We start from the raw sequence: 12975 nt of genomic DNA, 5'->3' as shown, positions 1-12975 counted from the left end.
GAAATTTTATCCTATGAATATGCTGGTGTAATAGAAACAAAAATAGAGGCAGCCTTAGCATGAGGTAGAATTTTTCTCAGAGACAGATTTGTAAGAGTACTTACAAACAAAAATGAAATGAAAAGGCAATTTTAGTTCAAGGTCGGATGACTCCGGTTAGCTCATTTAGACAAAGGATATACAATTTTGTTCTAGAGTTTGGGCACTCAGCAGTTTTGGAAGGTGTGCTATAAAAGTAGGACACAGAAATCTAGTTTTAGAAATCAGATTTTACAGACTGTGGCCCGCGTGCAGTGTCCAAAGAACAGGTCAAACAGGCCAACTGTGTGAAAGAAAAGTAAAAAATAAATCAGACTGGCATAGAGACAAACCCAGCAATTTGACCACACATTTCCACATTTCAATGCGTGATATTGGTATTACTAAGCAGAGCTAATGTGAGAGATATTGAGAAATTCATTTCGATTTTCCACCTGCCTCAGGTTTCCCAGACGCAAAATCCAAATAATGACATCTTTCTTCCCAAGGTGCTGTCACATGCTTAGGTGAAGGACACTGCATGAGGGGGGAAAGGAAACAACCTGTTATCTTGGCTCACCAAATGAGATCTTATAACCTTACCTAATAGATTGGTTAACCACAGGGCCAGATCTTCTTTCATCGGTAGCAAATTCGCTTCATGTCTGCTGGCCAGCCATTGGCTATACTGATGCATATCAGAAAGGCCAGGTCCACTGCGTACCTTGGGGCTCAGAGCAGTGCACATCATTTATCCACTTGTAATACCTGTTTTGAAAACAAAAAGGGAGTTGTTTTTTATACCGACTTGTCTTGTGAAAATCTTTCTGCTAGTGACACAGTAAGGAACCAGGTCCATGGACGTTTTAATGACGGGTCAGGTTTTTAATCACTAAACCCCATGAAACACTATTTGCTTCATCTGCATTGGCCCTATCAGTTTTGACCAATCATTTGGTAGGAAACAACGGCAATCTAAGGTCAAATAGAAAAATCACACACTAAGCTCTAAGCTCATGTGAAACACCATACTGGAAAAAGTCAATGATGAAGGCAAGAAATTTCACTAGTCAAAAGTAATAAAAAGGGCTTAATTAAAATATGAGTACCTAAATTGTGCACTCCCAACGTTTGGGTTCATATTTGAAACCACAGGTTTCCACAGAATTTTAGAACTGAGTGCAAGCAGTGACATATTTGCACAATTTATTGTAATCATAGGGTCACCTCTCTCAAAACTATTACCTATGCAATTAGGTACAGCACATGGTTCTTTGCAGATGGGTAAGTTAATATGAACTCACAGTTTAGATCATTGGTGCGGAGACAGGGGAGAAGGTGCTTTCAACGAGACCCTACTACATTCTCATTTACAGTTAATGAAAAACAAACAAACAAGAAAACAAAAAAACAAAAAACAGAGAGGATAAGTGACCCAACCGAGATCATATATACTTAGGTCATGGCAGAGACAGGCTTGAACCTGGGTCTTCATACTCTAAGACCAATAATCTTGCCAGAATGATATACTTTAAAAAGTACATTCATCAAGAACTCATACTATAACACAAGAATTAAACATAATTCTAAGAAATAGTACCATAGGGTTTTCTTTAATCTTATTTTGTATCTTCTTACTTTATATATTTTACATACTAGGTTTTGCTTGTGATCTTCAGAGTAGAAGTAATTAAATGTCTTTTGTCTATAAAATAAAAGATGATTTCATTACCACGACCACCTTATGAGTAGCCCAGTCCCCTGTATAGGTTGTAGAAAAGATGTTTGAATATATACTTGGCCTTGAATGTAGCACTCTGTATGCATTATTTATAGGACCTAAAGCAATAGAAGTACTACTGAAGTAGCTAAACAGAACTTGATTTTGTACACAAATAGTGCATATGAAATAACCAAGTGTAGTCTGACTAACGAAAATGAAAATATCTGTAGCTGGCAAGAAGTATGATATGATATAATGGGGTTTTCAGCTATATGTCATTATTTACAGTATTTTAAATTTACCAATATAAATCTATAAGTTGTACACACTTTTGTCGGTTCTATTCTTTGAAACTTTACATATTAAATAATCCTTTCCATTTAATATAAAACTCTAATTCTCTTATCATAGGTTAATCTTTTGCCTTTTAAAGACTGCTTTTGAAAAAAAAAATGACATTGGTGTTCAGAAAATGTAAAATGTGACTGATTTCCAAACATTCTGTCACAGTCTTAAAAAAAACTGGTAACGTGAATAAACACCTAAAAATGTCGTAAATGCATAACTTAAAAACACAGACAATTTCATTTCCAAAACAATTATGCTTTGGAATAACTTTTTGCAAAAAAAGATTACCATAAATTGTCTTTGAAAACATTTTTTTGTAAATCTCTATATATCTAATAATCTAAAGTGAACCAGTGCAAATGTGAAATAATTTTAATACACTTGTCCTATGTTTCTAAATTATCATTACAGGAACCAAAATATCATTATTGTCTTTTTTTTTTTTTTTTTGCAGTTAACCATCACATTATTCATACAATGTCCTGAAGCTTTCTCCAAACCCTGTGATTAAGTACCAGAAACCTAAAACATTTTTGCTCCAATTCTTTTAAAAATAGGTCCAGATCGGGGCGCCTGGGTGGCTTAATCGGTTGAGCGTCCAACTTTCGCTTAGGTCATGATCTCACGGTTCGTGGGTTCGAGCCCCGCGTCGGGCTCTGTGCTGACTGCCAGCTCAGAGCCTGGAGCCTGTTTCAGTCTGTGACTCCCTCTCTCTCTGACCCTCCCCTGCTCACGCTGTCTCTCTCTCTCTCTCTTGTAAAAATAAATAAAACATTAAAAAAAATTTTAAAAAATTAAAAAATAAAAAATAAATAAAAATAGGTCCAGACCCAGGAAAACATCTACCTATGGCTGGTTAAAATTCGTATAAGCTAGCCAGCCTCGGAAACAAACATTTAAGTAATAATACATTTAAGCACATGATTGACACATTTAAATAACTAATTTAAATCTTAAAAGGGTTACCTCTAAAATGTCTTTCTTCTCAAGACACAATCTCTCCCACTACTTTCCTGAAAGTGAGATGCTGTAGTTCAGTAACTTTACCTACTTCCTATTATGTGCTGTGCAACTTCCATTTAAGCATCAGGAGCCTACTTTGCTCTGTAAAAGCAAGAAGACACCTCAGATTCTTAAGCTCATTGTTCAGCAAAGAATTCATCAAGGGATAGTTTACAGTAAGCCTAATGGCATGTAACAGTTTCAATGAGCCAGAGGGACACAATCCTTCCCCTCAATACTTCCAAACAGTGAAGGTTTTATTTTCCTTGACAGTGGCACATTTATTTCTCATGTAGTCTGTTCTGTATTTTGCCAGAAATGTAATTCAAACTATCTTCTAATATATATAGATGATCCTTAAGTCAAAACACTAATTAAGAGTAACTAGGCAATTTTGTGATGCGGCTTCACAAAATTATATACAGAGGGGGGAAACAATAATAAGATTATATTTCCCCACGAAGCAAAGTGGGAGAAAGACGGCTTAGTGGGTAACTACATGGAAATTAAACAATTAAAGGTATATGATATACATAGACACCTAAAGTCACTGTCATAGACAAGGTCTCCTCTGTTTACGTGCCTTGGGAAACAATCGTGATTTCAATCCATGTTCTCCTGATCCATTTTTCATATTTCAAACCACCATCAAACCCAGCAAGCCTCTGTGGTTTAGGTGAAAGCATACGGAAATCTAGGATTTAAATATGGCAGAGACATGAATAAGACATGTGGAAATGAATCCGGGTAGGATCGAAATTTGGAGTGTGGAAGAATTATCCCATGGTGAAGTAGTTTCTAATTGAAATGATTAAACTGGCATGAGTAACAACCAAATGAACTTCTATTACTCAGATATAAGGATCACTACAGGATTGTAACTTTTTTATAATTTTCACCTTAACCCCACAGATGAGTGGAAGTAGACACAATGAACAAACTATAACAAAAAGGTAATTCTGATCCTTTGAATCCATTCAAAAGTTTGCAAAAACCAAAAGAGATGCCAAGGAGTAGCTTTTAAAGATGGGAAATAATGGGGCGCCTGGGTGGCTTAGTCGGTTAAGCGTCCGACTTTCGCTTAGGTCATGATCTCGCGGTTCGTGGGTTCGAGCCCCGCGTCGGGCTCTGTGCTGACTGCCAGCTCAGAGCCTGGAGCCTGTTTCAGTCTGTGACTCCCTCTCTCTCTGACCCTCCCCTGCTCACGCTGTCTGTCTCTCTCTCTCCCTCCTAGAAATAAAAATAAAACATTAAAAAAAAAAAAAATTTAAAGATGGGAAATAAAATGACTAATGGCCCATTAGACTTTAAGAAAAAGTTAGGTTTGGGGGGAAGAAAAACATTTTGTATTGTGTATGTAAACACTGAAAGATGTTACCATAAAAATTCATGTAATCTAAATATCCTTAAAGCTTGATAAGTGACGCTGGTAAGTGCTAAGCAAAGCCCATCGCTTTGGCAACAGAAGTAAGGACTCAAGTGCCTCCATAACTCTCTGAACTATGGCTTCTTCAAGCTGCATGAGTCTATCTAAAAATGGATAACTCAACCCTCAGGATTTGGAATTCAGAAAAATAAAACTTAAAGGGAAAAACATGCAGAAACTTAATACAGAATTCTTCAAAGAATGTGTGTGTGTATTATTTTTTCTTTCTTTCCATAGTAGACCTGATTCTGGAATAACCATTATGAATATGATGAGACTGAACTAGCCCAGGGGAAGAAGAAAAAATTAATGACTCCATAAGTAAAATATCATATGTTTGAAGACTGTTTAGTCTGTTGCTCTACAGTCCCAGTTGAAGACATCATAGTTTTGACTCTGAAAAAAAGTATTCTTTCACGCCACCTAGAGGTGTGCTTTGATTATGACCAAGATGGTTTCCAGACTATCTCTAGACTTTGCTGACATGTTATTAAAAATGTATTGCATAGAAAATAAAGTCGAAAGAAAGAAAAATAAGAATAAACTGATAAACATTGTATCACTACTGTCTGCTATGAGATCCACTAAGAAACCTGATTAATGGCTTAGAATATTAGAATTGGAATCAGAAGTGCTGGGCTTAAATACTGGCTCCACTACCTCACCACTGAATAGCTGTTCTTTTCCAGTTAGATGACTCTTTCTTTGTACTGGCATTCCCCAGTGTACAGAGTGGAGGCAAATACCTCAAAAATAGTTGTGAAGATTAAATATTTGTGCCAGTTTGGGGTATATATTTTATATCCAATAAATACTAGCTAAGCCTAAATCACTCTCATGGAAAATGTACCAAAATAAAACTCCTATTGACATATCTTTAAAAGAAAAAAACAATTCTATAAAATTCTAAAATAGAAAAAATAAACAGAAATATTTTATAGAACTATAAATCACTAAGAAAAGCCAAAAAAAAGGAAAAACAAAAATAAAGTATTGATGAAATAAATCCATAAATAATGGAAAATCCAAAGTTTTCTTCATATTGACAGGGATGAAACCCCAAGGTGAAGAATGACATGTTAAGTCCTAAAATGAGAAGCTTACAAGTATTTTTAAAAACAAATTTTGGTAACAAATTATACTTCATTTTTGACACCAGTTAAAGACTCGGAAGCTATTAAATGGGAGAATGCTCTACCTCCCAAAATAAATGAGAAAGGATGTCACAACACACCCCCAGCCTGACACACCACACCACACACACACACACACACACACACACACACACACACACTCAACTGTGACCATTTAAAACAGTGCTAATGAATCCTCAGTTAAGGTTTTCCATCCCTAAAGACCAATTTTGTTCTGATCTGCAGCACTGACCTCACTCCAATTCAATTTTGTGTGTTATGAGTGTGAAGCAATGCAGAAACAAAGTTTCTAGGCCAAAGCACTATTTTGTTTAATTAAGCAAACAAAAAACAACCTATGCCAAACACCCTTTCAAAATTTGGAGGGAGAAACTGCTATCTTTCAACTGAAATTCAAAGACCTAACAACCAAGGACCGCTCTAGATGGTTCTTACATCCTTCCAAGTTCTTTCCTCCTATGTGATCCATTTTGACTAACCAATAGTATCTCTACAAAGCTATGCATTCCCAACCAATGTCATGAAGGCCAAATTTTAACCTAAGGGTCTAATTAGAAAATAAAAGTCTAAAATTTAATCAGAAAGATTATTCTAGATCTCAGAAATGGACCCACATTTCTGGCTAATAAGCACAACTTGTGTACACACACACACACACACACACACACACACACACACACACCAAGAGTAAAGGCAAAATGATACTCATTATCAAATTTTCTAATTATGTAACAAAATCTTTAAACTCAAATGGACCATAGAAGATGTAACAGTCAAATTCCTGGTTTTTAATAAGAGACCGGAGACCTGAGATACTTTGGCCAAAGTAACAAGGTTATTTAGTCACAGAGTTATTAAAAATATCCCACTCAGCTCTCCTGGCGTCCATTTTCAAGGAATGCTAACTTTTTTTCCAGGAATCTCTTTCTCTTCTCATAGCCCCAGTGATGATTTGTCCTGAACTAAATGATGGTATACCTGTAATAATAATTCCTTCTCAAATCATGACCAAAAAAAAAATAACACTGAGTAGACATCGATTCTTATATTTTCGTGGCACTTAAAAGTTTTTTTCCAAGTTTTTAAAAGTCCTATTATTCCATTCTTCCAAACAACTTAGCACAAGTTTATAGACCCCCTACCAGCTTAACTTGAAACCTAATTTGAATAGAAAACCATCTGAAAGTAATTAATCAATTAGACTATTTGACTTAACCTCAAAGTTTCATCTAAGTTGAATAAGTAAACCTTAATTCATGAGGACACTTTGGGGCTTTGAATGTCATTTGTGATACAAAGATTTCTATAATGTAATTGAGGGCTAGCAGAGTTCTACACTCTATTGAACATATATATTTGTTGTGCGGAATAGTCTCATATAAGGGAAAACAGTAGTAAAAACTCCATTGACCCTGAAAACACTTAGGACAGAAAGATTACACAAGCATTACTCATTTAGACAAGAGAAATTTTGTATCTTCTCTCCAGTTCTTTTCTCTATTCCAAAAACACTGACTGGAAAATCTTGATTGTTCCTCAGGAGAAATGAAAAGAAAGAGTGCGATCCTGTTTGTGCCTCAATATCAAAACCACGAAGATACCAAAATGGTCTTAACATCAACTGCAGTTTTAACAAAGCTGGCAAACAAATTGCCTGAGCCTCATTATTTGTTTTCGGTCAGGTAATGTTGGCCTTCCAAAAGCTCAAAAGTCTAGAATACAGACTTGCAGGCTTGAATCAAAATTCTAAAATTATACATAAGACCCCTGCGATTAATGTAAGACCTGACATTTCACCATACCTGCAAGTTTAAGTTTTAACTAAGATTTCTTACCAAGATATTAGATATATACTGTGCCATATGACTTTATATCCCAGTGAAGCACAGCCCGCATCACAAAAAGTATGGTGAAGAAATAAGCCCCAAGTTTAGTAATGCATAGGCTGAAGTTCAAGCTACCTTTCCATTCCAGAGCCCATTCAGGGAGCCATGTGTGAAGGCTTCAGTGCGCACTGCAAAGGCTGCCTGTCCCATGCCTCAGAAATCTGTCCCTTACCTTCTCTTAGGCAGTCAGAACCAGGACGCCCATGTTGGAGAAGACCACAGCCACCGCCCCCTCCTCCGCAGTTAAGGGGGAGCATTCCTCGACAGGGAACTCATTGATCGATTTCAAAAGCTGGGCAAACTAGACCCCAGCTGCAGCTAATCAGTGTCCACACCGCGAAGAGGTTGGGGGAAGGAATCAATAAGCAACACGGGCTTGTTCCCAGCCCTGCGGCGGTGAACCTCAGCGCCAGGTGAGGGGGAAAGGTGGACCTCCTCTGCCTGGCTGGCACACCCGACCTGTCTGCGCCTTTATTTTAACACTGGGAGGCCAAATGGGTGTTGCTGTGCACATGCAGATCTTATTTCCCCCACAAAAGATCTCCTCGACACCACTGATTAAGCCTTGTTGGAGAGGGTTCTTGGGGAGAGGGAGGAGTTTACAAGAGGGACGGTAAAGTTTTGCAAACTCTTAACTACAAGTGGATGAAAGTGAAGGAGATGAGAGAATGAAGATGAGGAAGGTGGGGAAGCGAAGGCTTTGGTTTCCGGAGGGAAGGACTGAACAACCCACCCCGCACCCCAATTGTACTGGAATGCAGAAAACAGAATCTGTTAACCCTGCTTCTGCTCCCTCTCTGTTCAAGACCCTGGAAACTTCGAGTGTCTGGGCCGGTTAATGACAATTTACCTTACTGGGCTGATAGACCTAATGCCTCCAAAGCAAAGTTGGCTGCTCTGCTCCCCAAACCATTTCAGATTCCAAAGCCCCGCTCTTTGGATGAAAAGAACAATGCTACTATGCAAACTCTCCCCAAAGGGGGTTGATTCATAGGCTAGCGTTTTGGGGTTTTTTTTTTTTTCTTTTTTTAATTCGCGTAAAAGAACTCAACTCTGTGAAACCCATCAGTCGAAAACAGGGAGTATCTCTCCAAATCACAAGTGTCGTGCTTTTTCCTCCCATCCCCTCCCCCCATCTCCCCCCGCCCCCCACTCAAGGGAAACCTCCAAGATCAAACCACGAAGACCGCCCTCGCTCCGCTCGCCTCTTCCCAGGGACAGACCACGCACAGCACGCATCGCAGAGACCCTCGTGCACTCATGCAGAAGTGCGCGTTTGGAATCGATGCGCTCATTGGAAACCCTCACTTCCGTCCCTGGTTGGCTGAGCCGCCCCAGCGGGCTCCCGTGGCCGCGGTCATTCGGGCTGCTCCACAAGAGGGATGAGGAACACACGGTTGTGTCCAGGAGCCCGAGTCACCCACCGCCGTGCCCACCCACGCGGCGCCGGGGCCCGTCCGGCTGTCCGCAGCTCTCCGCCCTTCCCAGACGCGCCCCGAGGTCACGGTCAGGGCCGCCCCTCCCCCGCCGCCCCGCGCGCGCCCGCGGGCCGGGCCCCCCGCGCCGCGGCTGCGGAGCGCGCGCTGCGGGAAGCCGGCCGGCCCGCCTCGCTCACCGCGCGTCCGGAGCTGGCTGCTGGCGGCTCTCAGGGGCGCCGGGGCTCGCGGCCGGGCTCCCGCAGCGTCCGGCGCAGGCCCTGCAGCAGCCGCGCTCCGCACCCCAGCAACCCGGCGGCGGCAGCTCCGGCCGCTCTGCCCCTCTTCATTCTTCTCCGATGGCTCCGCTCCGTGCTGTTTGGGAAAACGATTTTTCCCCCCTGCCAGAAACAGATTTCCTACATTTCATCAGTCCACATAGACCGAGCGGAAGTAAAATGCTTACTTTTTCTGGTGGACGGCAAACCCAATTGACACTGATTTACCCTTCAAATGGGGAGAGATTGTATTACAAGCCCTTGGCAGCAATTCCGAGGTTGGGGCCAAACTCCAGCCCCCTTGTCCCCCAAACGCGAACCTAAGAGAGAAAGGGCGGGGGTGCGGTGGGGAGGGGATCATATTTAACTCCAGGGTTTGAACAGAGTCAATGGCTTTAGCACAATATTAAAATTGGGTGTTGGAAAAGTTTTCCTCTCCTGGCCAGTGATTTTGCAGACTCAGAGGCATGAGCTTTCCAGTAATTTCAGTCACTCTTCGTTCCAAATTGAACAATTTGATTTCTTACAATTCTTTTTTAAATATGAGATTTTAGAAGAGGCCGCACTCACGGCTGTTTTCGCTTTACAAAAGGAAATACAATTCCACCCTTCTTCTCTCAGTTAAAGCTCAGCTTTATGTTGAATGTCATGGACAATTTTCTCCAACTGTTGTTTATTAGTATGTGCATTCTGAGATGAAAAGTCTTCCCATGAAGTGGACAGATGTTCAAGTGTCTGCTTTACCTCTTCTATGCATGTGACTTGCTGTGGGTCCCAATAGCGGCAGGTTCCGCTTTCCACGGTGTGTAGATGAAAATCATCACACTTTTGTGTTGTGATTGTGTTTACATGCTCATCAGTGGCCTGTGCGTCTCCATCCCATGTACATGATTGCACTGACACAAGTATTCCGATCCCTTGAATATCATTTTTTTAATAGTGAGTGACCTACCCTATCTGCCTCCCCCCCCCCCCACCCCCATAGTAACTGCCTGGAGATCCACACAGCTAAATGATGTGGGTAATTTTCGATAATAATTGAAAAAAAGGCATTTTGCATGTATTATTGCTCTCATCTGGAAGTGCTTATTTGCTCTAAAACATCTAGAAACTGCATCAGTTGTTTGCTTGTAGTAGCAGTACAGATAAGGAAGAAAGACTGAAAAGCTGGGCAGCATTGAACTCCAAGGTTTTCATCTTAATTCGGTTTGATCTTGGCATCTCGCAAGAAAGGAAAAAGAGCCGTTCCTCATTTTACAGAGAAATAGCATTATAAAAAGCCTATATTATTGCTTAGACACACATAAACAACAAACTGTACAGAGCAGGTTGCTGATGAGTTTGAGTGAATGATGCTGAATAAGCAAAATTTCTCAGAATGTAACCAGATCTGAGTATTCCAGGAGTCCTAATAAAGTGCCTGGAGTTTCTGAATCTGTGCAATTTAAGTAGAAGGTCAAACATCCTTGATAATTTTCCATGATCAAAACATCACCAGCCAATAGACATTAATTGAAGTATCATCAGGGTGTGTAATAGGAGTTCAAAGAATCTCACACCATGAATTTTTGAAAATATTATATCCTATTTCTCTCCAGATATCAATATTCTTGTCATATTGTTCAATATTGATAACAAAAAAAGCAAAGCATCAGGCAGCATTTTTGTTGACTCAGGAGCGACGCTGGACCCAATCTGGGACAATAAAGAAGGTTACAGAAGAAAGCAGAGTCATTCAAATTACACCCTCCAAGGCCCTTCCTTCCTCCAATATCTGCATTATAGCACATCCTCTGTCCTTTTAGCAGGAGCCAAAAGGAAAATAGTAAGAGAAATATGCATTTTCTCCCTTCACATCTGAGCATTGTGCTAAATATTCTTTTGGTGACAAAACAGGAAATAATACAGAAGAGTTATGACAAGGCATCAAAATAATGTTTTCACTTAACATTTTTTCAGCATTTGTAACTACTCCTGTTTGATTTTCATTTTGTGATTTTTCAGAATCAAATTTCTGTTTATATATTCCAATTGGCCACTGACCCATTTGTCAGACACTCTTTTAGTCGAAGAATTTTCTTGCCTTGGTCTCAACCTAAGCGTGTTCATCTTAGAAAACCATGGCCCCACAGACCCAACTATAACGCCCCGATGTGAAAGCGTAAACAAGCGCCTCAATGAGGTAAAAAAAAAAAAAAAAAGTCTAAATACATTCTTGAAACCTGACAGCATACCAGAATAAAAGTCAAGTCAGATTTAAAGAAAACATAGTTCAGTTTTCCTTTTCAAGTTATCACAGATTAGAGGATCTCCATATTGAAAGTTTCAGGGTTAATACGTGTTTCAGGCATTCTAAACCTTCAATATTGTTGGGGCGCCTGGGTGGCTTAGTCGGTTAAGCATCCGACTTTCCCTTAGGTCATGATCTCGTGGTTCGTGGGTTCGAGCCCCGCGTTGGGCTCTGTGCTGACTGCCAGCTCAGAGCCTGGAGCCTGTTTCAGTCTGTGACTCCCTCTCTCTCTGACCCTCCCCTGCTCACGCTGTCTCTCTCTCTCTCTCTCCTAGAAATAAATAAAAACATTTAAAAATTTTTTTAAAAAATAAATAAATAAACCTTCAATATTGTCTCATATATGAACTGTGCCGTTTCCCTTAAAAAATATATACAGAAAATGAACAATAAATTCTTTCCTCATCTGTGGGTTAGCCTCCCTTCCTTCCCATTTCCCTCACTCTCTTCTCCCTCATCTCTTTCCCTCATGGAAATAATAAATACTCACTTAGAGTATGGGGCTCAGACAGCGTGTCAGAATACATTCAATAACATGGAAAGAGACACTGGGTAAGATAAATTTGCAAAGGTGACCAAGACATTGTGATAATCCCAAATAGCTTCAAAAAGGCACTTAAAGGGGCGCCTGGGTGGCTTAGTCGGTTAAGCGTCCGACTTTCGCTTTGGTCATGATCTCGTGGTTCGTGGGTTCGAGCCCCGTGTTGGGCTCTGTGCTGTCTGCCAGCTCAGAGCCTGGAGCCTGTTTCAGTCTGTGACTCCCTCTCTCTCTGACCCTCCCCTGCTCACGCTGTCTCACTCTCTCTCTCCTAGAGATAAATAAAACATTAAAAAAAATTTTATAAAAAAAAAAAAGGCACTTAAAGATGACAAATGATAGCCGTAGAAGCAAGTGAGAAGAAAGATACAGAAAGCAGCAGGCTGACACAGGCAGTGATGTTGTGGAACCACAGGAAGCCACGGAATAAGTGAAACACTTACATTTTATTGAAATACTGTATCCGTGATGTAAAATATGTTTATATTTCCCTACCTAGCATCTTGCCCCACAGTAGGGGTCTTCAATTGATATACATTGAAATAAATGGTTTTTAAATATCATAAGGCAAACAAAAGCCCCGTCATGGTGATTACAAATACTGTTAGGGCTAAAAAGTGAAGGCTGTGACTTTTCATCACCATTCATATATGAAACTACAAAGAGCAAATGAGAGAAATTTCATGGGAAAAGTTCAAGTTTTACTCAGTTTGACATGCAGCTTAAAAAAAATCTATTGCCTTTACTCTCAATGGAGAACTTTAAACTTTATAAGCACAGCACAACAGTAGCAGAGATATTCATTCCCTACTGTTCAAGACTCATATTTTTGCAAAATGTGTGCTATATATAAGCCTATGTCTTCTCGCCTTTACACAGGGGATAGATTAAAACCGT

General features: G+C 40.1%; 1 protein-coding gene across 2 annotated transcripts in view; it reads right to left on the bottom strand.

Annotated features, from left to right (window-relative positions):
- GAS2 (growth arrest specific 2) overlaps positions 1–769 on the bottom strand; it is a 128380-nt gene extending 127611 nt beyond the window's left edge. Inside the window, exon 1 of one of the 2 annotated variants that reach the window (XM_039253283.1) lies at positions 622–769. In XM_039253283.1, coding sequence (XP_039109214.1) covers positions 622–769 — 148 coding nt within the window. The remainder of the gene's footprint in view (positions 1–621) is intronic. The other variant, XM_039253282.1, reaches the window with a different exon arrangement.
- Between the last annotated feature and the right edge of the window lie 12206 nt (positions 770–12975).

This window comes from Hyaena hyaena, unplaced genomic scaffold, assembly GCF_003009895.1.
Source record: "Hyaena hyaena isolate Hyena2069 unplaced genomic scaffold, ASM300989v1 scaffold_449, whole genome shotgun sequence".
NCBI classification, from domain to species: domain Eukaryota; kingdom Metazoa; phylum Chordata; class Mammalia; order Carnivora; family Hyaenidae; genus Hyaena; species Hyaena hyaena.
This window is presented reverse-complemented; position numbering and strand designations above follow the sequence as displayed.